Genomic DNA, 26,344 nt, shown 5'->3' with positions numbered 1-26,344 from the left:
CTATGGATCCATAGCTATCTAGCTACGAGATACTTTATGTCCGTAGATATATATGGCAACACCCAAAATACTATCCGAGGAAGAAATCGCAGGATTGTTGGAAGATCGAAAGAATGGTATGGGCCTGCAGAAGGTAGCCAAAAAGTACGGCATAGGCATACCAAAGATACGCAGGATAGAGCGAGAGAATGGTCTGGAGGTAGCAATCCCCGAAAAACCACCTACTACAGAAGTAGTATAGGGGATGGGGGTTCCAGCGCAACGACCACCGGAGGATTACCCGTCTAAAGTGAATTCCTCGATTCGTACCGCGATTACCCGCATCCCGTGTCTATGTAGTTAAATATGTTAGTCTATATATGGAGTGCGAAGATTGTAAGAGAACTTTTAAGAAAGAAGTGGACTTGAAGAAGCATTTGAAGATGAAGACGAAATGTATGAGCAGCTATGATTGTGGATGTGGTAAGAAGTTTGAGACTAAGGTTAAATTGTTTTGGCATTGTCAGGATTGTGAGTATGACTACGACGATCTGAAAAGGGTCTGGAATTAGGTATAAGATATTTCCTATTATATAGATGGAATCCCAAAGCAATTTCGAAACGGTGTCAATACCCGGTAACGGTGAGATTGACGTTAGACAGTTTTGGCGTCAGTCGGAAAGGAAGGTCAAGAGAACGCTTCAAAAAGGCATAGAAGAATTAGGAGCCCTGAAAGCGAGTATAATGGTAGAAGTAAGTTTGTCAAAAGATGAGGTAACGACGACAGCAATGCTGCGATCAAAGTCACTGGTTATATTAGAGTCCACGAATCTGGATAGGTCACTCAGCGAAGCCTTAGAAGCAATAATGGAGTCGCTGTCTAACTACACGAAAGAAGGATCAGGTTGGACAGTGGAGGAGGTAGAAGGTATGGAGGTTAGCATGGCAAGGTACGTGCCAATACGAGGAGGAAGTTACGTGCCCCTGCCGGTGTGGGTAGAAATGAAGAAGGCAATCGTTAACGTAAAGAATGACGACAACCGCTGCTTTATGTGGGCAATACGATCCGCACTGTATCCAGTAGATAAGGATCCATGTAGACCAAGCAAGTACCCAACAGATGATTTGGAGTGGGATGGCGTAGAGTTCCCAATGCAGTTGATAGACATACCGATATTCGAGCAGGAAAATGACCTAGCCATTAACGTTTACGGAGTCAGAGACCAAACGATAGTGCCACTAGTGCTGTCAAAGAGTAAAGGAGAACGAATACACCTCTTCTACCACGGCGGGCATTATTCGTGGGTGAAACATGTTAGCACACTATTCTACCTCCTCATTTGCATATTCGAGATCCCGTGAGATAGCGCATGCGTAGTGAAGTTCATCTTGCGTTTGCGTTCAGTGAAGAAAAGTCCACGTTTTGTTTCGGAAAAGATTTTAAGAAGAACCACGATTTTCTTAGAGAAATAGGTGTCTACCGACTTCCATCGTCCCGAGGGAACTCTCAGTTCGTGTTTTGGCAAGAACTTCTGAAGAATGGAGCAAGGCCATGAGGCCAATAAGCGTCAAGGCGAAAGTCTTGCAAAAAGATCAGAAACCACCAGTGGTTTAACCACCATGAAAGAATCCCGAAAGGGAAAGAATACTGTCGAAGAAACTTCCCGAAAGGGAAAAGGGCTCGAAAAAAGTCATAAGACGGGAGAAAATCCCACGAGTCCCAAAGACAAACAGCCAGAAGATGGCCACTCGAAAAGTTTGGCGCCAAAATCAAGCAAAGACCAAACCGAAAATACCTTGCTGGCCGAAGATGTAGATGACATCAAACAACAACTAGCAAACATTACTGGATCTTTAGCTAGCCTTACACCAGTAATTACTGAGATAAAAACAGCCTACGATAATTATAACCAGGCTGTTGATGAGTTGTCAGAAAGTGACAGTGAATCGCCCGCCAACGAAAACAATGGCGGGGAGGAGGAAGGTGAACCTCCCAGGAAAAAACCCAAGAAAGAACTGAATGTGGTTCTCGCCGGCATGGCGAAAGTGGTAAATAAACCACTACACAATGGAGAAGATCTCGACTCGGATTTGGCCGAATTATTGACAGAACTTCTAAGCAAAGGCGCCAGCAAAGACTCGCGCGAAGAGCTGGTGGAGAAATTACCCACGCCAGGAAACTGTCAGCGACTAGAGGTCGTTCGAGTAAACCCTGAGATCTTCAATAGTGTGAGAAAGGAAGTAAAAACAGAGGATGTTATGCTACAAAAAGCACAGAAACCTCTTCTTAAAGGAATAACGGCAGTAGCTAAAGTGCTAAGTGACTTTATGAAAGCTGAAAAAGATAAGAACATTCCAGCCGAAATGGCGGACATGACAACAAACACAATGCAGACTCTTTCAGACAGTCTGTCACTGTTAAGCGATGCTTCGCATGAAATTGACTTGCGAAGAAGAGCTTTGTTCAAATCAGATATGAAATCTGAATATCGTTTGCTGTGTAGCGATCAAAACCCTGTTAAAGATCTGCTATTTGGAACTGAGCTAGGCAAATCAGTAAAGGATTTGACGGAGGCCAGCAAGGTCACATCTAAAATTACCTCGAAACACAATAACTACAAGAGACAGAACTCAAATGGCAGCCAATATGCGAGGTCAGATCAGAGAAGGTTTCCTTTTTTAAGCCGGGGCAGAGGCTCTACTGGAAGGCAAAGAAGCGGATACACAGGGTACCGAAATCAGAAAAACCAATCCCAGTATCAGCCTCGCAAGTGAATTCAAGTTTACATATCTCTATTCCTCTTGTTAAGGTAAGCAACCTTGAGGAAAATGATCATATTGCATTTAAAACAGAGAAATCTGTTCTGCAAAGTGAGAATACACTGACCAAAAACCAAGTTTTGCCAGCTGGCCGTCTTAAATTTCATGAAAATGAATGGAAAAAGCTAACTTCTGACAAAACAATCCTAAATATTGTAACAGGGTACGAAGTTGATTTCATTTCACCACCAGTACAAACAACTCCTTTGAGACAACCAAAACTTCAATCAGTTGAAGAGAAAGCTCTTCATACACTAGTAGATGAGCTATTAGACAAACAAGTCATAGAAAAATGTGAACACGAAAGAGAAGAGTTTATTTCACCAGTGTTTTTACGAACAAAAAAGAATGGAAAATTCAGATTGATATTAAATCTCAAAAAACTGAATAAAAATATTTTACCAGTTCATTTTAAAATGGACACAATACAGTCCTGTATAAATGTAATGGAACGGAATTGTTTCATGGCATCTCTGGACTTAACTGATGCTTATTATTCAGTTTCTATCCACCAAAAATCCCAGAAATACCTAAAATTTCAGGTGGGAAACCAATTATACAAATATATCACACTACCAAATGGTCTTAGCTCTGCACCGAGAATATTTACAAAACTCATGAAGCCAGTGTATTCCACTTTGCGGAGCAGAGGACATATCTCAAGTGGTTACCTAGACGATAGTTTTTTATTGGGAACGTCATATGATCAGTGCATGAATAATATAAATGAAACTTATGATCTGTTTAGAGACCTGGGGTTTCAGGTCTCAGAGGAAAAATCGGTAACCCGACCAACCCAAATTTTAGAGCATTTGGGGTTCATATTAAACTCTATTGACATGACAGTCAGTCTCACACAGGAAAAAATTAAAAATATTAGAGTCCTTGGTAAAACCATTTTGGATAATAAAACATGTACAATAAGAGAAGCAGCTAAACTTATTGGAACTTTAGTTTCTTGTTCTGTTGGAGTGGAATTTGGACCACTTTTCTACAAACAACTTGAAATTGAAAAAATTGAGGAACTCAAAAATAGCAGAGGTGATTTTGAGGCCTTAATACAATTCTCTAACTCAGCTAGAGAAGACATTAAATGGTGGTTAGGAAACCATTACAAATTTACTAAGAAAATTTCCCACAACAACCCAGACTTCACCCTTACCACTGATGCCTCCCTGGAAGGGTGGGGTGCACACCGCCAAGGAAAGGACTGTGCAGGAGGTAGATGGCTTGCACATGAACAAACCAAACATATAAATTGTCTTGAACTTGCAGCTGCTAAATTAGGACTACAGTCTCTGTGTAGCAATGAGAAAAATGTACACATACATTTACAACTAGATAATGTCACAGCAGTAACATTTATTAATAATATGGGTGGAACTCACTCTTTGGCTTGCAACAAAGTAGCTCGTGAAATCTGGTTGTGGTGTATTTCAAAAAATATATGGCTCAGTGCGACACACATTCCCGGAATACAAAATGAAATAGCTGATCGGTTGAGCAGAAAATTTACAGATAGAACAGAATGGCAACTTCATCCCACTGTTTTCAAACAGCTAATAGAACTCTGGGGGAGGCCAGAAATAGACTTATTTGCCTCCCGAAACAATTATCAATTCAAGCCTTTTGTATCATGGCGTGCTGATCCTGAAGCCATGGCAATAGATGCATTTTGTTTAAGTTGGAAAAATAAGTATGTTTATTTATTTCCACCATTCAGCATGTTGACCAAAGTTCTTCAAAAGCTCCAGGAAGACCGAGCTCAAGCCTTGCTGATAGCACCATTGTGGCGGACCCAAGTCTGGTTTCCAAAGATGTTACACATGTTAATCCAGCGACCAGTGTTGCTTCCAAGAGACAAATTTGTGCTACAATTACCACACAACAGAAAACTGATTCACCCATTGTGGCCAAAATTGAAACTGATGGCATGCCTTTTATCAGGGGACGACTCCAACAACAGAACATTTCAGAAAGAGCTTGTGAAATTATCCTCTCGTCATGGCGAACAGGAACAACAAAACAGTACAGAGTTTATTTGGATAAATGGAGGAGATACACAGCAGAAAGAAATCAAGATCCCATTTATCCAACTGTAGCTAATATAATTGAGTTCTTAACACACCTATATGACTCTGGAAGCAGTTACTCAGCAATTAACACTGCCAAATCAGCATTGTCGGCAACTGTTGAGCTTGCCGATAGTACTTCGAGTGTTGGAGAACATCCTCTAATTAGAAGATTTGTCAAAGGAACTTTTCAGACCAGACCACCTCGTCCAAGATATCACTCAACTTGGGATGTCTGCAAGGTGCTAGATTTATTAAAAACATGGAGTCCTGCCTCAAAGTTGGATTTAAAGTTACTCACTCTCAAGCTAGTTATGTTATGTATGTTAGTTACTGGTCAAAGATGCCAATCAGTGCACATGATGGACCTTCAACATGTTTCAAAAGGGAAGTCTTCCTACAAGTTTTTTCTAGATGGACTTATAAAACAATCCAAACCTGGAAAGCAACCACCAATACTGGTGCTTCCTGCTTTCCCTGCAGACAGGAGACTTTGTGTAGTGACTTACCTAAAAGCTTACATAGCTAAAACAGAAACTATCCGAAGGCCACAGAACACAAGGCTCTTTCTCAGTTATAACAAGCCTTTTCAGCCTGTTACCAGAAACACTATTTCTAGATGGGTCAAAACAGTAATGGCACAATCAGGCATAGATGTTAAAACATTCCTACCACATAGCACCAGGTCAGCATCAACCTCGGCTGCTTATCGCAGTGGAGTGCCATTAGAAACAATTATGGAAGCTGCAGGATGGTCATCACAATGTACATTTGCTATTTTTTACAAGAAAGACATTAAACCAGACAATTGTTATGGAAGCTCAGTTTTAAGCTGTGCTTTATAAAGATGACAAAAATGTTCAATTAATTTCATATTAAAATGTTTCCATTTGAGGTTATTGTGTGTTTCCCTACTGAAGGGTACATTGACACGGGCCCACGTAGCTTTGAAGTCTCACGGGATCTCGAATATGCAAATGAGGAGGTAGAATTAAAAAATTAAACGAGGCTTACCTGTAAGGTGAAGTTTGATTGGGATTCTACCTCCTCATTCTTGCATAGAGAGATCACGTGCCCACCCCATTGTCTGGTGTATACCCACCCATTTCTTGGGATAACATGGGCCCGCTTTAAAGGATGAACTTCACTACGCATGCGCTATCTCACGTGATCTCTCTATGCAAGAATGAGGAGGTAGAATCCCAATCAAACTTCACCTTACAGGTAAGCCTCGTTTAATTTTTTAATTTTACAGACACACCAAACACAAAGGCAAGAAATACTTCTGCGACTGTTGTTTGTTATCCTTTACCAGCGTTAAAGCTCTAAAGGATCACGACGAAATATGTCGCGGAGTCGAAGAAGTGGCGCAACGGATCCAGATGTCCACAGATAAGAACCTATCCTACTCAGACCATCAAAAGCAGATGCAGGTGCCTTACGTGATATATGCAGACTTTGAAGCGTTGATAACTAAGGAAGAGCAGAAAAGTGGTGCCACGAATAAGGTGGGATTACACGAGATCTGCTCCTTTGGTTACATAGTAGTCAGATCAGATGGTAAGGCCGACCCTCCTGTGATTTACCGAGGTAAGAACGCAGCTAATGAGTTTCTAGAAGCATTGCGAGAAGAGGAGGAAGAGATAAGAGAACAATTAAGACGCCCAAAGAAGATGGTATTTACCAAAGAGAACCAGGAGGCTTTTACCAAGGCAAAGAAATGCCACATTTGCCAACATACGCTTCTCCAGTTTGGAAGACGAGTCAAGAAAGCGTGGGACGAAGATGGAAAGTATCTAGGAGAAGCTCATTTCAAATGTGGCAGGTATGCAAGGAAGGGGGAAAAGCCCAACAAGCCTTCCACCCACTGCATTCATTGTCATAAAGCATTCGTTGAGGATTTTTATGTGGATAAGGTTAGAGATCACTGCCACATCACGGGTAAATACAGAGGTGCAGCTCATTGGAAATGTAATATAAACTTCAAAGTAGATCCAGAAATGGAAATACCCGTATTCTTTCACAATTTAAGGGGTTACGACAGTCACTTACTCTTACAAGGAACAGACGGCTCCGAAGTAAAGTGCATACCCAACAACAAAGAAAGGTACATGTCCGTAACTGTGGGCAAGCTGAAGTTCTTAGATTCGCAGCAGTTTATGGCGGACTCCTTAGCAAACTTGGTTAAATACAACACGGAGTTCCCCATTTCCAGTCAATACGGCGCGGAAAGGAAAGGAGTCTACCCATACGAATACATGGACTCCTGGGATCGATTCAAAGAACCCCTACCACCCAAAGAGAGATTCTACAGCACCCTAAACGAGTCTGGTATAAAGGATGAGGAGTACCAGCATGCGTTAGATGTGTGGGAAAAGTACTCCTGTGAGAATATGGGAGAATACCACGACATCTACCTACGTTCAGACGTAGTACTGCTCGCAGATGTTTTCCAAAGCTTTCGAAAGATGGCAATGGAATACTACGGGTTGGATCCAGCGAACTTCTACACGGCTCCTGGGCTTAGTTGGAGTGCGCTGCTAAAGAAGACAAACGCGCAACTGGATCTCCTAACGGAATACGACATGTACCGCTTTATGGAAGACGGTATCCGCGGCGGTGTTTGCGGACCCAGCAGACGTTACGCCCGCGCAAACAATCCCCTGGTAGAGCACGACCCGGAGAAGCCAACCACATACATCTTCTACTTAGACGCAAACAACCTCTACGGTTGGGCAATGTCGCAGTACTTACCTGTACGCGACTTCGAATGGGACAACATAAAGCCCATAGAGTTTTACCTAAACGTAGGTAAAGAAGACGACAAAGGTTACGTGCTGGAGGTGGACCTGGAATACCCAGAGCACTTGCACGACGCGCACGATGAGTTCCCATTAGCACCAGAAGCAATAGAAATACCATTTAAGCAGCTGAGTCCGCTGCAGAGGGAAATGTGCCCTGGCTACAAGCCATACAGGAAGCTAACGATGAACCTGATGGACAAGAAGAAGTACGTGGTGCATTACCGCAACCTGCAGTTCTATGTGCGCCACGGCTTACGCGTGAAGAAGATCCACCGCGTTTTGAAGTTCACGCAGGAACCATGGATGCGCTCCTACATTGACTTTAACACACAAAAGCGTACGCAGGCAAAGAATGACTTCGAAAAGAACCTGTTTAAACTAATGAACAATAGCGTATTTGGTAAGACAATGGAGAACATTCGCAAGCGCGTAAGCATAAAGATAGCCAGCACCAGAGAGGAAGCAGAAGCATACGTGTCACAGCCTGGATTCGTTAGATACGTAGAAATGTTAAACTTCTACGTGATTCACATGAAGAAAGCGAATCTATTCCTGAATAAACCCGTATACACGGGGTTTACAGTGTTAGACCTATCAAAGCTGCTCATGTATGAGTTTTACTACGACAAGCTAAAACCGAAATACGGTGATAAGTGCCGCCTTTTATACACCGACACCGATTCCTTGATACTAGAGGTGCAGACGGAAGACATTTACGAAGACTGTGTTCCCGACATCGATGAATACGACACCAGCGATTACCCACGCGACCACTTTCTTTACTCCCCTAAAAACAAGAAAGTAATCGGGAAAATGAAGGATGAGATGAAAGGAAAACCCATCGTGGAATACGTGGGCCTGAAACCCAAGATGTACAGCGTGCTGAAGCTGGACGGTGTAGAAAAGAAAGCCAAAGGCGTAAAAAAGTACGTGGTTAAGAAGGACATTACCCACGATTCCTACTTAAAGGTCCTGCGTACGCGTAAGGAACAGCGACATAAAATGAACAGCCTGCGCAGCTACGGACATCAAATACACAACGTTACACAGGAGAAGGTGTCACTGTCTGCATTTGACGGTAAGAGGTGGATGTGTGATGATGGTATCCATACGATAGCATTCGGACATCACACGATAAGCAGTTCTTCTTTGACGAACCCACGCGTGGGACCATCATGAAGATAATACAAGATGGGCTGACCCTTCTTAGCTATCGCACTTCGGATCTGGTAAGTTTCCAAAGACCAATTAGGATCCGTAGCTCTTTTGGATCCTCCTTCTAATTCACCCGGCTCATAGAGATATCGGACCGTGACATCGCCTAATCTTTTTTCCTGGGGGAAGACCGCCCTCGAACTTCTGACGAAGGACTTGTGTTCCACGTGTTTCTTTTTTATGGCATCCCTGGGTTTTATTCCCGTAGCCCTGGCCGCCTCGTTGTTCAAAGCCGCGACAACCTGGGGGAGCCTCTGAGTCCATTCCCTGTTGCGTTTAGAGGGATCTTCCAGCTCTTTCCAATACTGGTACCCAAAGAGACGCTCAGCCAGGGTCTTATTGAATCTTTCGACGATGCTCTGACCCCTGGGGTACTCTGCTTTGGCTCTCCTAATCTTAGTGTCGTGGTCTTTCAGGGTCTTAGTAACCACGCCCATGAACTCTGTCCCCGCATCCACTTGCAGCAGCTTAGGCCATTTCAAGACGCGCTTATAAATCCTACCTAGGGCTTCTGCAACTTCTCCAGAATCCTTGCTGGTTATGGGTTCGGCGTCCTTGTATCTGCTTGCGATATCAACTACGGTCAAAGCGTACCTATAGGTCTTTCTTCTCACCTTGTCGTGCGGTAAGAAAAGCAAATCCACCTGATGAACTTCATTGGGGGTATTTACGGTGAAGCTGGGCCTGGGAATGTACTTAGGCACGGGAAGATAAACCTGCCAGAGGGTTTGTTTTCTTAACCAGTTCTTAGCCGTTTCTTCTGATACCCTGGCCGCGGTCGCGAGTTTCTTGATGGCCGACGCTCCTCTCCAATAGCCCTCAGGCCCGTAGTAAATCCTTTTGAGTTTGTCCTCTACGCGGCTCATTATATGAATTCCAAAACAAGATTGATCTTTCGCCCGTTAAAATCCACCGTCTTTCCGTCCACTTTAATGGTGATGTTTATGCTTTCTACCAAATTAGACAAGTCATAGCTTAAAGAAATGGGAGTGTATTCTCCTGAGTCAAATGGATTACCTTTGGGCAGAAACTTGGACATAAGAGAAGACTTTTCTCCATTGTTGTAACTATGAACCAAGTCGCAATAGACTTCGTAAGAGGATGCGACTTTCCATTTCACATCATATGTACTGCCGCTATTTATCGTGGTACTAGTAAGGCCCAGGAGTTCTACCAATGAACTGTCCTTTAGATTAGCGCTTCCACTATTTTTCTTGAATTTCATTTCATGGGGTAATCCTGTGGTAAGAGTATATCCATGCTTTGCTAGCTCCTTAGCCAGTGTTATAGGGGTGTAATGGGAATCTGGTATTTTTGGTTTGGTGCCGGAAGTTCCGATGACAAAGCCATTAATTAAATTATACCAAGAATTGTATAAAGAGCAACTAACCAACCGAACCTTACAGGCTTTGATGGGAGGATTCAAATAAGTAGTAAAGTTATTCTTGTCGCTTTCCAAAAAGACGATCATATATTTCAGGAAACACAGTTTCCTTCGTTAGAGCAGATACGCCAAAGCTACGCCTCCTGCCAGCCCTGCGACTCCTACAAAGACCAATTCATTGTCTTTTTGTTTCTTAGAAGGCTGGTAGTAATTCTTAAACTGAGGCTTTCTCAACCCCGCCGATGCCGCGGGGTGTGCTTGCGCATAAAGTTTAAAGGCATAGTCTGTATTTTCGAAGTTCTTGTCTGCCTGCATTTTGTCTTGGTAGTTCTTATCCAACCAATCCCTGTAAGCTTGTCTTTTTTCATTCCAAGCCGCCACATCTCGCTGATATTTCTCCAGCGCTAAGTCGTGTCTCTTCCTCTCAGCAGTTAAATCTCCGCTTTTGTCGCCTCTAACTAATCTATCCAAATACTGACCACCATAATTAGCTCCAGTGAATGCTAAAGCTGCAATAACTCCACCTGCGATTAAACTAGCCATATATATTACACCGTAGGGAGGTACTTTTCCTTCCGTAGGTAATCCTTTACCATGATAGCCCCGCCTACGGCAGCAGTCATCTTAGCAAAATTAGCGAAGCTCTTGCTTGGGTCTTCAGTAAAGTCTTCTTTGAGCACTTTCTTACCTACCCAACCAATACCCGCAACGATGGAAGTAATAATAGCTGCTTCTTCAACAGTTTTCAGCAACGCGGTCGACATTATATTACAAAGCGAGAAGGAAAATCTAGGTCGCCACGGCACGTGGTGATAAATCTACTCCATTTCAGGGATCTTACTTTTTCTAACAGCCGGTTCCACAGGTGCGTGATATGTTGGTGGTTCTACCTTTTTCGTAGCCCGCCATTGTAAGTAGAGGCTGCCTGCTGCTATAGCAACTCCTAACGCGCCAATGACGTACCCAGGATTAATAAAGGATTCTTCTTCTTTCTCTTCCACCTTTTCTCCTTTTTTGGCTTTGTTCTTCCTGTTCATCTCCGCGAGCTTCTTTCCGGCAGCGACTCTGCCTGGAGATTTAGCCTTGGTAATCTTGGTATCTTCTACGGGTGGTTGTTCTTCGGTGCCACTCATCTTATATTAAGGGACTTGAAGGACTTGACAAGTAACTTGGTTACGACTTGAGAACGACTTAATAATGACTTGACTAAGTACTTACGAATGACCTGACTAAGTACTTACGAATGACTTGACTAAGTACTTACGGTGACCTGACTAAGTACTTACGAATGACTTAACTAGGTACTTGAGGCGACTTGATCAGGTACCTCAGCAAGTGTCGCCTGGAAGACCTTTTCAACGTCCCTGTCCTTCTTGAAGTCCTTCCAAGACACCAGTACCTCCTTCAAGTCGACATGCTGAGCTACGTGCAAAGCCACAGAGGCGACTGCCATTAACTTACCGCACTTCAAAGACAACCACCCACAGGTTATCTTAAGTTCTTGCGCGATGACATAGTCCTCGCTTATGTCCTTCCGCAGTTGCTCCACGTCGTCTATGGGCAGCGCAAGTCCAAGCAATTTAGTCGCAAGTCGGATAGCGGAGTCTGCTACGGCGTCCGTGGTCTTACTTGCAAGGGCAGCCTCGTACCTCTTATGGAACTTCTTAACTTCCTCTTCTGACAACTTATTTACCTGCTCATGGGTAAGTTCCTTGCCTATCATTTCTTTGCACTTCCCAGATGACACAAGGATGTTGAGTTGTTCCTTAAGGTTACTTTCGTCTAACTGCGCGGGGACTTCATCTAAGAGTTGCTCAATGTCCATATATGTTAATGGAATACGGAAACCTCAAAGAGAAGATCATCTTGGAATGTTGGTGCGTTTTTAAATGCCGCATGTATTCGTGTAACTGTTCCTTGGATATCTCACCGCCGTAGTCGCTTAAAATGGTTTCCAAATCAGACTTGCTCGGCGTATAAAATACGACAAGTGAACCTATGTTTTCCCTAAAAGGCTTAGAGACACTGGTAAGCTGCTGCGAGAGCAACCAAACGCTGATATTGTCGTGTCTACCGCTGAAGGCGAGCTTAACGAGCTCGGAGGTGCGCTTTTTTACGTCGTCCCCACAGGCAATGTCATCCAGTATGAGTAAAGTCTGTGTATCTTTAGGGAATTGCTTGTGCCAGAACTTCAAATGGCTGGATAACTCGTTAGGGTCTAAGATATCTACGAAGAAGTCGTCGTCTTTCACTCCTATGCCTTCCCAGGTGCGGTTGTTCACGTAGGTGGGGCAGAGCAGCACTATGTAGTCGAAACGGTATCTAAAGGGTCCTAATAGCTGCTCTACCACGAATTGGGTCTTTCCGCAGCCGGTGGGTCCTACTATGAGAGCATTGCAGGGAATATGATTCGGATCCATGATATATACGATGGACCCAGTGGACGCAGTAAGAAGAATTGCCGGCGACGCAAAAGATAAAAGAGACACCATAGAAATGCAAAGGGAGGAGATAGACCGGTTAAAAGAGCGCGTGCAGGAGTTGTACGATGAAATGTGCGGCCTGAAGCGCGCAGAAAGGTTTGGTGCGCTCTTGACGATGGCGGGCTGGGCAAAAGAGTCCATTAAGGACTTTATGCGGTATCCCATATAAGGCTTATTAAATCCTTATTATATATGGAGTGCGTGCACTGCAACAAGGAGTTCAGCTCGAAGCAAATGTTAAAATACCACGTTGAAAAGAAGGTGTGCGCTAAGAAGGCACGCGAAAGACGTTGTAAGGAGTGTAATCGCCTCTTTAGCAGCGCGCAAATGTTGAAATACCACGTAGAAAACCGCGTTTGTCTAAAGAATGTATGTGAGCGATGCGAGGAGGATAAAAACGATGAATGGCACCGACATCGGTGCCGCGGCAATTACGACCTGCTGAGCGTGGCTTGCGAGGAACACGGCGACGTTGCTGCACGATGTTGTCCGCAGGAAACCCAAAGGAAGTTGACGCGCCGGAAGAAGGAAATCGACCAGCGCTTTGCGGAGTTTGACCTCGTAGAAGGCGTAAGGTGGGAAGATAGGGAATATTGGGAGGCAACTTGTGAGCGCTGCGGCTGTCAAAGAAGTGACCAACATATTTGGCAGTGCCTCTACGACGGCCAAGGCGGCTTTAAAGAGTACTTAGATCGCTTTGAGGCCTGGCATGCCAGTAATGAGGCTGCAAGGAAAGCCCGTAGAAGTTAGAAAGGACCTAAGATAGTAAGATAGGTTTGTGCAAAGAGTCTCAAATCCCATTCTTATTTTTATTTATTATTATTAAGAATATTCGATAATAATGAATTAAGGATATTTAATAATAATAAATAAAAATAAGGACCCCTTTTAAAGGTATATGCTAGCCTACTTCGTGGCATTTCTGGGAGGATTCCTGATCGCCCTTTCAATATATGGACTGTATTACGTGCGAACCACCTGCAGATTGCATTGCGACACCCAAACCTAAACCGCGTAAAAAATACACCTGCCTTCATTGCGACAGGGTATTCCCCGAAGGATCCTTTGTGAGGCATTGGTGCTCCGCGGATCCTAAAGCGCAGCGGACTTTAGCAGACGCGCTTAACTACAAAGAGGAGATGGAGTGACTCTTCTTTCAATGTCAAACTTCCATCGGCCATTTACCTTACCATAGCTGCGTAAGTGGGTGAATTCCTCGCCCTGAATTACGTACCGCACGCAATCCGGCGCCCAAAGGGAATATTCCTTGCCTTCTAAGTCTTTGAGGACTAACCGTAAACGGTCGATGTCTTCGAAGACGACGTAATTTTTTATTTCGTATGCTTTACCGCAAATCAGGTCACGCCAGTGTATTTGGTTGACGATCATTATATCTATGAAATATTCTTAAATGCGTTGCCCTTGTCTCCGTAGTCTTGAAGCGTTTGCAGCACCACCGACAGGGAATACGGATACCTTCCGCGTAGTTGCTAAGGGCACGACAGATGACGTCATAATCGTTGCTAACCATGGTCAGGTAACCATTCGCGTCATACTGCGAAATTATCTTGCGTTGGTCTGCGGAGAGTATGCCATTTCCTTTCGGCGTCTTTAATTCGATGCAAAGCCCTTCATACCTTAAATGCGCGTTCAGTATTAAGAGGTCGGGTTGACCCCTTTGATAACCCTTCTGCCAGCATTTTATACGTTTGCTGTCAGAATCCTGCAATTCCCCTAAGCCGGGCGCTATGAGCATCTGTGGGTAGAAGCGGCGTATGTAGTTCACGACTTTCTTATGCAGGTCAAACTCATTTTCCATTTTGAAGACTAACTTGTTAGGACTATCGAACCGCCTTTCTATTTCATACTTACCTGTCTTTCTCAATGCGGGAAGAACGTCCTCGAGGACCCAATCCTGGAATGTCTCTGCCGTTGGCATCTTAGAGCTAAATATTAGTTGATACAACCCAGATTCGGTTACGTACAGGGAATTAGGCTGTGAATACGAGGGGAGGCGATTCACCTCCACTCTAAGTTCGCTAAGCTTTACCTTATACTTTTCGCGAACATGCACCTTAATTGCATCTTTTGGGCGTTCGTAACCCAACGCAGCCGCCACTTCCTTTGCTTTGAAGTATAGTTTATCGCCTTGCACTATGCATTGCAGTTTGGTTTCGTTGTTTTCGAATACGCGAAGCATTATATACCAACGATATTTTTTTATCAAAAGGATGAGCGAGTGGATCAATAGGCAACGCTCTTTAGTTGATTCATTTCCACGCTTAGCTGCGCGTCTGAGACGACGAAGATGTAGCAGTTTATCTTGTCGCTGTCGCCGGCACTGGTGTTTTTGGTGCGCTTGATCTCCAATGTTATGCCATCCTGCGTGTTTACTAAACGTAAACCCTGACCATGTAGGTCTTCATCGTTAATGGTGCGCATATCAATCCACAGCGCATACTTATCCTTAAAGAATTCCTCAGGGTTAATTTGGTCGCCAAACTTGCGCATTGCCTCCCTGTACACGTCTGCGGGCTTTATCCCCTGGGAGTAAACCTTGTTTGGGACTCCGTTGATATTCACGCCGACGTTAGTAATGTTGGGGTTATGAAAGGCTTCGGAGTCGCGCTTACCGGCCTCATAGGGCTTAGCAAACACCAACATTAACCCCGTGAGACTTCTTCGGGGGAGGTTAATGCTTTGGTTGATAACCTCGTCCGTCTTATCCAAGAAGCTAAATGTCTTATACATCACTACGTGGTCGTAAAGGAATGCCTTTCCGGAGCTGTATTCCATGCCAGCGCTACGGGCCAGCTCTTCGTTGTACACGGTTTCGTACTGTAGCTCTAAGTTGGTGATAGAATAAGGATCCACGGCTCCACTGATTGCGCTGTCCATGCCTCCTATGACATTCGTAGTGTCCGCCAAGGTTACTTCAAACTGTAACTCACTTAGCTGCCTGGGGTAGTACACGCCATGACTCGTAATCACTTCGAAATCCAAAGGGATAACGTACTTGCTACCATAGGCGGTCTTTACCCTCGTTGCGTCTGCTACTGCGGTTGCTCCACTGGAGTCCGTAGGCGCGGGGTTAGTATCGCTGCGAAGCTTACGAAGAATAACGCTTCCAATTCCCTGCTCTATCTTTTGTGTACGGTCAAAGGCTGTTAGCCATAAATCTTTGTACGTGGTGTACAGATCGTACCTATTTAAGTCTAAGAGGGATTCCCCGGCAAACTTGATTCTCATCTTAGAGACGAGGTTCCTACCCACGTTATTGACGGTATAGCGCTTGTCCTTGGTGCTTGGTTGTATTGCTAGGTCAAACCTTAAAGCCAAGGTACCGGGAACCAATACTAGGTTATCCGTTAGGCGGGGCACGCATACGTACAGCGTTTCCCCTGGCTTTGCGCTACTGGGGGTAAAGGTGACCCGGTGAAAGGTGCGTTCCGCTTTCAGCCCGCCAACCTGCTTAGGTAATACGTTGGGATTTAACTTTGAGCTTATCATATATAATGGAAGTAGAAGGAACGGATCCAGACTTTGACGTTCTTACCGAAGAAGGTCAAGTTGACATTAACGACGACGAATACGAGTTCCTAATCAAAGACGGTCAAAAGGACACTAAGGGCTTCGTAGACAGGTTTAAACGCAGGTTTGGCCCCCGGGCGGAAAGAGCTTGGCAAAAATTCATAGGCAAGTTTACGACTAAGAATCCAGGCGAACCCATCCCAGTGTTTTTGGAAATGCAAAACCTGGAGCTAAGAACTGAAATGCTAAGGGGGCTTTTAGACGACGTAAGGGAGAAATTTCCAAATGTAGACTTGGCCCGCCTTAATTTCCAAACCGGAGATAAGGGGCAAATTCAAATCCAGTACCAAGGAAGGAATAAGTGGTATGATCTCTACCAAAGGAGAGACTCCAGCAGGCTCACCAGTAATCTCCCAAAAGAAATCAAAAACGCATTAGGAAGACCTAATTTGGTGGAAAGACTAAGAGAAAATGATGAAAACACCAGCGAAGCCTTTGAAAAGTTCAAGACCCTAATGCAGCGGCAACAAAAAGGCGCTGAGGCGATAAGGGAAGTTGAAGAACTAAAGGAGACAATGGAGGAAAGGGAGGCAGATTACATGAGACAAAACCGACTACTCCTTGATGCTCAAAAAAGAGAACTTGACGACAAAAACCAAAGAATGATAGAACTTAGAGAACAAACAGACAAAGCCCTGCGCGATAGGAACCAAGCCCAAAAGGCCTTCGAGCTCGCCCTGCAAGACCTGGACATGAGCAAGGAAGAAGCCAAAAACTTGCAAACCACCATAGCCGGCTCTTTGGAGGAACGGCGGCAGCTGGTTGCCGAAATCAACACTAAAGAGGAGCAAATCCGGCAAAGAGATCAGGCTATCAAAGACCTGAAGGGGCAAATAGAGCGGCAGCGAGAAGTAGTTGCGGACCAGACTCGTCCCGAAGAGGAAAGGGAAGCAGCTCAAAGGGAGTTAGAAACCCTTCAGGAAAGGGTTGCAGAATTACAGGCGCAAAGGGAAGGCTTGGAAAGGGAGTTGGGGCTTACCACCAAGGAAAAGATAAAAAGGGCTCTGGTGAAGTATGGCGTTCCGCTGGCATTTGCGGTCGCTATTTCAAGCGTAGTAGGCGTGATCTTGTCCGCGCTTAAGGCTACAGGCGCGGGCGTAAAGAAATTAGGCAATGGGCTGACGGACTTGGGAAAAAAGATGGCAGCCGGTCTTCCTGGGCTGCTGGGTAGCGTTCTTGGCCTGGCACTTAGGGCCGGCGGAGAACTGTTAAAGCTCGTGGGTAATAACGTTTGGATATTAGTAGTAGCTATCGGGGTGGTACTCCTGAAGAAGATGAAGGGTTGATCTTATCCTTGTGTATTATATCGGGCTTATCGTCGTCGGGTGTCCGAGGCGTCCTCGACTGGGGATAAGTAAAGATAGTATTCGCGCCGCCTTGATAATGTGGAACTAGTGGTATGGCGGTCATAGTAGAAATGGTCTTATGATGCCAGGTCCTGTCGGGGGTGTTAGCGTATCCGTCCGTGCTATTTATGAAAGCATAATAACCAAGATTGCTACTACCGTCATGGTAAATCTGTAACTTAGCATACTTACAATTGACTACCATTTGAAACGTAGCCACGTAAAACGCCTCGGAACTAAATGGATATGGCTGCGCTGAGAAATGAGTAGGACTTCGATTGTTGGTCGATGCCCTATAAGGGGCTAAAGGCTCATCGTTCTCGTCAACCAACCTAAACCCTATGATTCCCGCCCGCCCCGAGTTAACGATAATACTACAAACGATCAACGCAAGACCTCCAACTTCAACCCACATCCCAATATCGAGCCAGGCGTGATCAGTATACCGCTCATCCCTTAAGTAATAAGCGTAATGGGCTTCCTTCCAATGTGGATTCATATACTTCAGCAAACATAGTTTGCTTCTAGAGACTAAGCACCGTAAGAGTGCTTATGGTCTTGTGGTTATAGGTCGTATCCCTTTGATTTTCTATGCTATTTACGCAAACGCTCCCGGTGTCGTCTACGCGTATTTGCAACTTTACCTTCCCATGGCAATCAGCAACCATGTGAAAAGTCCAAGTCGTAAGATTCTCAGCGCTATTCGTTGGCGGCTCTACGGAGAAATGCGCAGGCTCCCTGTTGTTCGTCTTATTTCTCATAGGCTGCAGTACGCCATTCTCATCCAGAAACCTAAAACCAATGTTGGCGTGACTTACTGATCCAAGGCAAATACTACAAAGGATTAACTTCTTCCCTGAGTAGTTCAAATTCACTGACATACCCTCAACGTCCACCCAAGACGCCTGGGTGTATTTTTTCTCGCCTGTGTAAGTCGTATGAACACAATCTACTCCAGCTACGTAGGGGTTGTTCATCGCCATATATAATAACTCAGACCAACACCCGCGACTGCTAGGCCGGCTTTTAGCAGGTTATGGTCATATTCCTCAGGCGGCATAACCTTCTTTACTGGTTTCTTTGGCGGCACGTACACCTTTTTTAATGGTTTTTCTACCTCTTTTTTTGGTTTCTCTACGAAGTGAGTAATGCCCTTGGTAGTATCAGAGTTCACGTCATTCACCCCAAACTTCATATCCTTAGTAGCTCGCTGCAGCTTGTTGTTATAACCCACAACGGAATTGGTGTTAATAACCAAATTACTTGGCATTAACCAACAACCAGGCGACAAAGCGTAATCCAGCCGCACTTTAGATTGCTGCACCGCTAATTGATATCTTTGAACTGACTTGGATATGTCATTTTCTATTATTGCAGACTCAAATAAAGTTAGGAATTCTTGTTGCGTTTCCTGTGAAGCGCCTTGGGATCCAACAATGGGGTTGCGGGTATTTACCTGCGCTCCCAGGATGCAGTACACGAATGCTTCTATGCTACGGTTAATCCTGGCTAGGTTTCTTAGACCTTTTCCTTTCATTAACACAAACGGATCCCAAGTGCCGGGGTAGTTTGTTTGAATTCTAGTAATTAATGAATTATTACCCTTATCACCACCCATATCGCTAAACTCTAACTCATCACTTGGATATTCCTGATGCCCGTAGTCGGCCGGCTTCTCACCATTGGCACCCCAAACATAAACTATACCCAGCCCATGCGTCTTACCCTCCTTATAACGAAAATCTTTTTGCTGTGGTTTGAACTCATTAATTAACCTTTCCAGGGCTGCGGAGTCGTAGCGGTTATTCATTGGATCAAATGCCTTATCTCCCGGTAGGGGTACGTTAAGCTCCTTCAACACCCTCCTTACCGTAAAGGCAACGTGAAACCGCATAAATGAAATATGAAACATGTCCGCGGCAACACCACAACCTTTAGTGGCAGCCCAAATAGCAAAGTCTAACTGCTGTGGCCAATACCGCATGTTGGGCCCTGCTAACCATTCCCTGGCCTCTTTACCCGACGTATGCTTCAACATCGTATTCTTATAGATATTTCTTAGTATTACGTTAAATGATTGCTTACCCACTAAAATCTCTAAATGCGTTACCAATTTTTCAAAGTTGTTTACACCACCTTCAGCATCGTAAAATGGGTAATCTTCCTTGGCCATTAATAGATTCCTTGGGAAATTAGGTTTCTTTGGGGTAACTTCCTCATGTTTTTCCTTATCTGGGTGTAACTTTTTCAATCCCTCCTCCAAATCCTTATTGGTGTAAACTAAGTCATTAAACTCTTTAAAGTAAATCCCGTCAGGTCTGCTTTCAAACTTCGAGGTTACTGCTTTGGGATACAATTTCTTAAATGCTCTCCAATTCCAGCGGCTGTCGTGATGTGGCTGCTCCTCTATGTTATTTCCAAAAGCGTCGTACATTAGTATATAATGGATGTTATACCATCAGCACCTCCACTTTATCCTGATTTACCTAGGGAGGGACCTAACGAATTAAACGCGGAAAACTTTAGGCTCAATAAAGCAAATTTAATCCTGGCTTACTTGGAAGGGCAAACAAAACACTATGAAAAAGTCCGAAAAAAGTACGTTAGAGCCCGTAGCACGCTACATAAGATTGCGATAACTTCAGGATCCATATCTGTTGTGTTAACGGGCTCTGGCGTTGCTACTTCGCTTACTGGACCGGGAATAATCGTTGGAGTTCCTTTGGCCGGCGTTGGGGCAGCCTGTGGTATCATTTCGGCTGTTGCTACGGGCATTATGAAAAAGCTATCCACGAAAATATCCAAGCATGACACGACAATAGCTCTGTCTAGGGCTAAAGTAAATACTATTACCGACCTTGTCTCAAAGGCTTTGCGTGACAGAAAGATAGACGACGTAGAATTCTCGCTTATCTTAGCCGAAGAGGAAAAGTACGAGAAATTAAAGTCGGACATAAGAAACAAAAAAACGGTCGTAAAAGATCTTTCCGAGGAATCTCGCAAAAAGATCTACCAGGAGGCAAAAGAAGAGCTTCAAAGAAAGCTTGCTCAGTAAACATCTGCTTTGAAAAGAGCGAAACAGGATTCTATTTGCATATTGAACGCCGGCTGTCTGGTTCATATGCAAATTAATTCCTTACATTTCATTTCCCCTCGTCTACTTTTCAAATTTAAAAGTGAAAGTGCTGGTTGCTATGAGGAAGAGGAATGTTGGCGTTGCTATGTGATGTCATCGCCTGGGAATCCATCCCAAGAGGGGGTGGTTGGGGTCGATTTCATGAAATATTTCGTAAATTACGTCAGGGTAATAAGGAATATCCTTATCCAGCCGACAAAACATCCACTCGGCTCTTGCCATATCAGAAACCTCGGGAATAGACTTACCGGTAATTTCAGACAAAAGATAGGGAATAGCTTTGTAATATTTCCCTAGCTTTAATTTTTTCAACGTTTTCCGTAGACTTTGTGGTGTTGGCTCTTCTAAGTGGTCTATGATTTTCTTTCTTACTTCGTTGTCTAAATATACCGGTCGATAACCTTGGATGTGACTCCTCCAGTCCCTAAAGTATTTTATTTTCTTATAAAGTGTTTTCTTACGACCTCCATTAGCGTAATATTGCTCTCTGGTAGCATTTGGTACGGCATTGCGAATATTTTTACCACACTCGTAACACTGTGCTGACGTGTCGTCTTCTATTTGTATTTTCTTACCACAACAAATATACTTATTTGGCTTAGTAGGTACAAACTTGGGTTTCAAGCACTTTACACAGAAATCATAAACAAACTCTTTACAATCTTCGCACTCCATATATAGACTAACATATTTAACTACATAGACACGGGATGCGGGTAATCGCGGTACGAATCGAGGAATTCACTTTAGACGGGTAATCCTCCGGTGGTCGTTGCGCTGGAACCCCCATCCCCTATACTACTTACAGACCTGCAGAAACATTTCCTAGAAGTGCAGGATTCCTTTGCTATAGTCTTGGACGATCTCCAAAAAGCTAGAGAAGAACTCCAAGACGCAAAGGAGGAATTGCTAGCCAAAATGGAACAAAAAGAGGAACCCGAAGAGGATTCCTTCGAAGAAATAGAGGGCGAAGTGGAGGAAGTATCCACAAAAATAGACTGGCAAATAGCTAGCAATGTGCTATTTGCAGTCGTAGGAATAGCTGCCGTCGTTTGGGCACACAGCAAACCACCCAAAGTAGTCTACTACAGACATCCAGCGGAGGATACGAAACCGCAGAGAAATTCTAGGATTCCGGAGATGGAGTAGAGGCGAACACCCTTTGCAGGCCTAGGATTCCGGAGTAGAGACGTGCACCAGTCTGTCTTACTTCTTTGCCTTGGTAGTCTTTCTCTGCCTATCTTGCAGTATAGCGGTGGTGGAGACGTCCAGTCTATTTTCTGCTCCTCCAGAAAGTGTCCCCAAACCGGAGTAGTAGCGTGCTCCACCGTACAGCCCTCCAAAACGCACTCCGAGCATTTTTCGGAAAGGAATAGGATTGTCCTTTCTTTTTTTCTGTACGTGGTTTTGGCGTATTTCCAGCATTGGTATTCTCCTTCCCGCATATGTAGCGCCTGCACGCATTCTTTGTTTGGTGGCGCCGACACTTCCAGTAGCTTTCCTGGATTCCAAGGTATCGAATGGTCTATTTTCCTAGCCAATTCGTAGTACGTATCCAAACCAGGTCCTTCCGGCACGAAGACAGTTGCTACATTGTTTTTCCACTCCACCAATATTTCTTCTCCGGGTATGGCAGTGCGTATGTTGCCGTTGGCTTCGAACTTTCCAGCCGCGCACGCTTCCAATAGGGCTTCCGTGGCCCATGCTACAGAAGTTTCTCTATCCCTTCGCAATACTACGCGGTGCCCTCTTGCCAACCAGTTGGCATCCAAGTCTCTGGGGATCGCATATCCTAGTATCTTGTAGTCTCCTGCAGGTATTTGGTCCATCCTATGCACTTTGGCCCTAGGCGTCTCTGTGCCAAACGGGCTTTCCTCTCCAAAGAATAATCTACACAGATTGTTGGTTCTCCTGGAAATCCTATCCAATAGTTTCCTGTATTTCTCCAATTCTTTCTCTATGGCTTTCCTGTCCTCTTCCTTCTGCCGCAGGATGGACTGCCTTTGCTCCGACAGTTCTGCGTGGTATCTTTTCGTAGCTTCGACCCACTCGTCTCCTTCCAAATCGTCCCGTATGTCTTCCAATCTTTGCTGTCGTTTTCTTTTGGATAGGAAGGATATTCTGCGGGAGGAAGGCACTTCCAAAATGCCGAACGGACTCTTTTCTACTCCGATCCTTTGTGCCTTCTTTGTGCGCCAAACCCACTCCACGTGTTCCGTTGGGGGCAGCATCGTGGCAATGGTGGGGGCATTTGCATGCACTCGAGTGGGAAACTTGGACTCCGCTAGTATGGTTGGGGAGTCCTTCGTGTAGCAGCGCAGTGGAGCTATTTCCACCGGGTCTGTTCCTAGGATATCCACGCGGAATATAGGACATTTTCGGAACCCAAACTCTGCTATCGTTCAAAGTACGCATTGTTCCCACTTTTCGTTGCCTCGAACTCGCACACCGGCTATGCGCCGTGTTCCCAAATTGCAGTACCACGCTAGGAATATTTTTCCCGTCTCTTCGCAGCAAATGCAGCAGCATCTATCCAAGTATTCTGCGAGAGCCAACCACAAATTCTTTGGCGGCTGTACTACGAATATGTCCTGCAAAGGTTCTATGGTCTCCGCTATGGCATTGGTGTGGGATTTGGAGAAGTCTTTGCCGTAGATGGATATTTCCACTCTGCTGCATCCTCTTTTCTGCACGTCTGGGTGCAGGAATGTTCTACGCAGGTGGTCGTTCGGACAATCCACGTACTCTGCTAGCTTTGCTCCTACTGGGTTTTGCACTTCTCCGGCTTCGAAGTTGGATACTATTTTGTTGTATATTTTCGTACGTTTTCCGTCTTCCATCCAAGTGCAAACATGTTCTCCCACAGCATGCGTGTTCTCCAAAATCGTACCGTTGCGCCAACCGCTACTATGCTGCGGCACGTATCCCAACTCCCGCAAACGACGCACCAATGCAGCTCTATCCAAAGTTCCGGAGAAATCCTGTGTGTAGTCCACGGAGTATATTCCATATCCGTGTGCTTGTAGCAGCCTAGCAAACTTGGAAATGTTTTCGTCTACGGCTTCTATGGACAACTCCGAGGTGTCTACTTTGGCTACGAATACCGCGGCGGGTTCTCCATGCAAACTGGACCACTTGGCTGCCATATTGGAGACGCGGTCTACTATGTTTCCCTGCCTGCACGTGTGCACTACGCTGGTTGGTAGGAACACCCCAAATGTCTCCGTGGCTGCAATGGATATCTTGGAGACTATTGCCTTCGCATTCCTACAAAGCAGCTTCTTTCCATACAAATTCTCTTCGGAAACAAAACCATAGACAAACACATCGTCTACGAAAGGAGGCAATCCTTCCAGCGGCTGCAGACTGGTTGGTCCTTCGTTGCCCCGCAAGTAGTCGCACTTGGATATGTCTGGCAGCAGGTTTCCGTCGCAGGCATTGTCCAGCAGCAAATGTGCTAGTAGCCTACTCTTTGCTCGTATACCCATCTCTTGCAATGTAGCCGAAATACTCTTTTGCTCTTCCATCTTCTATATATAGGGGTCGAAGGTTTTGGGCTACTACTATGGATTTTCCAAAAGGTAGCGGTGTCTTGCCGCGCCCTTGCTACGAGGACTCGGTTTGGGGCCCTTGCTACCATGGAGAGGCATTTCGCCTCCACCTACTTCCCTACGGACATTTCTGGTGCTTGCTGCCAGCGCAGTGGACACAAAAAAATACTTTTCCTACGCAAAATGTGCCTACCAGGAATACCCGTGCGGGAGTAGAAAAGGTAGCCGAAAATGGTTGCCGAAACAATGGGTAAAAATATACTCTTCTAAAGTAAATACAATTACCGATCTTGTCTCAAAGGCTTTGCGTGACAGAAAGATAGACGACGTAGAATTCTCGCTTATTCTGGCCGAACAGGAAAAGTACGAGAAATTAAAGTCGGACATAAGGAACAAAAAAACAGTCGTAAAAGATCTTTCCGAGGAATCTCGCAAAAAGATCTACCAGGAGGCAAAAGAGGAGCTTCAAAGAAAGCTCGCTCAGTAAATATTTACTTTGAAAAAAGCGAGACAGGATTTTGTTTACATATTGAACGACAGTCTGGAAATTACGCGTAATATTTATGCTAATTTCTCATCTTATGCCATAAGATTCACTATCTTCTCGGAATCCATCCTAACAGTGGGTGGTTGGGGTCTATTTTGTAAAATATTTCATAGATTACGTCAGGGTAATAAGGAATATCCTTATCCAGCCGACAAAACATCCACTCGGCTTTTGTCATATCAGAAACCTCAGGAATAGACTTACCGGTAATTTCAGACAAAAGATAGGGAATAGCTTTGTAATATTTCCCTAGTCTTAATTTTTTTAGCGTTTTCCGCAGACTTTGCGGGGTTGGCTCTTCTAAGTGGTCTATGATTTTCTCCTTTACTTCGTTGTCTAAATATACCGGTCGTAAACCCTGGATATGACTCATCCAGTCCCTAAAGTATTTTATTCTCTTATAAGGTGTTTTCTTACGACCTCCATTGGCGTAATACTGCTCTCTGGTAGCATTTGGTACGGCATTACGAATATTCTTACCACACTCGTAACACTGCGCTGACGTGTCATCTTCTATTTGCATTTTTTTACCACAACACCAGAAACCCTTGGGCTTGGGTATATTAACTTTGGGTCTTAGACAAATTATACAGAAGTCATAAACAAACTCTTTACATTCATGTATATATAGAGCAAATATCTTCGCAAACACAGCAGCAGTAAGACGCTCCTCGACACGGTCGCCGGATCGCGCAAGGGGGTCCCAAGCCCGGGAAATACCCGTGAAATTCCAGGTGCATTGCCGACGCTCCGCGAGTCCGCCTTACTGCTGCTCTATCAACAATTAATTAATAAACAAAATACACAACATGATAAAGTTACTCGCAAATGATAGAAAGAAAGAATAAAAATAAAACAACAACAACAACAACAAAATAATAAAAAATAGAACGTGATATCTAGAAGCTTAAAATGATTAAAAAGTTCCTCCTCAAAGCTCTGCAACGATGTAATGTCGTGTATTTTCTTTAGAAGAAGATTCCAATCTGCTGCTGCTGAGTATTAATAGTCAGTCAGAGGAATTTTTTGAATTCAATTATTTCCAAATTAAACAGACATTAGTCCTATTGCATATTAATTATATCATTCCAAACTATACTAGACTGATTCCATAAGTCATAGTTTTCCCTCGAAAGAATGCGAATGGGAACGATGCAAATTAATTTTTAATTGAACAGAAAAGAGAATTTGAAAATAATACAATAGCTGCTTATATGCCATTATAGAGTGATGATACAAATTATGATTATAATGCCTGCACTATTTCATACTAAAGATTGACAATCTTATTCTACAAAACTCGTCCAAACGAGAAAAGAAAGAATTGACGCACTCGAGCTACCTGTGTATATTATTTTTGGCGGGAAAATTAAACAAGCACGTGACTAGGCTGAAGAGTTTCTTCAAAGCGAGGGT

General features: G+C 44.3%; 2 protein-coding genes across 2 annotated transcripts; both read left to right on the top strand.

The window, feature by feature from the left end:
• The first annotated feature begins 1,312 nt into the window (after positions 1–1,312).
• Positions 1,313–4,661, top strand: LOC148912264 (uncharacterized). Its single transcript, XM_089028175.1, has 2 exons — positions 1,313–2,789; positions 4,523–4,661. The coding sequence occupies exon 1, from the start codon at positions 1,519–1,521 to the stop codon at positions 2,752–2,754; it is 1,236 nt and encodes a 411-aa protein (XP_088884301.1). The 5' UTR covers positions 1,313–1,518; the 3' UTR covers positions 2,755–2,789; positions 4,523–4,661.
• On the top strand, positions 3,639–5,716 carry LOC148912263 (uncharacterized). The gene is made up of 2 exons (XM_089028009.1): positions 3,639–4,118; positions 4,523–5,716. The coding sequence occupies exons 1-2, from the start codon at positions 3,639–3,641 to the stop codon at positions 5,714–5,716; spliced, it is 1,674 nt and encodes a 557-aa protein (XP_088884135.1).
• The last annotated feature ends 20,628 nt before the right edge of the window (positions 5,717–26,344 follow it).

The sequence above is a fragment of the Actinia tenebrosa genome, unplaced genomic scaffold, assembly GCF_029948245.1.
Source record: "Actinia tenebrosa isolate PJP-AT-01 unplaced genomic scaffold, QUT_ActTen_1.0 PGA_scaffold12__29_contigs__length_12842862, whole genome shotgun sequence".
In the NCBI taxonomy this organism is placed as follows: domain Eukaryota; kingdom Metazoa; phylum Cnidaria; class Anthozoa; order Actiniaria; family Actiniidae; genus Actinia; species Actinia tenebrosa.
The sequence above is the reverse complement of the archived record's forward strand: the minus strand, read 5'-3'. Positions and strand labels throughout refer to the sequence as shown.

What these genes read in the sequence shown, in the direction of transcription:
- LOC148912263 (XM_089028009.1), top strand. Translation starts at nt 3,639, where the DNA reads ATGACAGTCAGTCTCACACAGGAAAAAATTAAAAATATTAGAGTCCTT. An exon ending in TGTGTAGCAATGAGAAAAAT is followed by an intron (nt 4,119 to 4,522) that starts GTACACATACAT and finishes TCCACCATTCAG; the next exon opens with CATGTTGACCAAAGTTCTTC.
- LOC148912264 (XM_089028175.1), top strand. Translation starts at nt 1,519, where the DNA reads ATGGAGCAAGGCCATGAGGCCAATAAGCGTCAAGGCGAAAGTCTTGCA.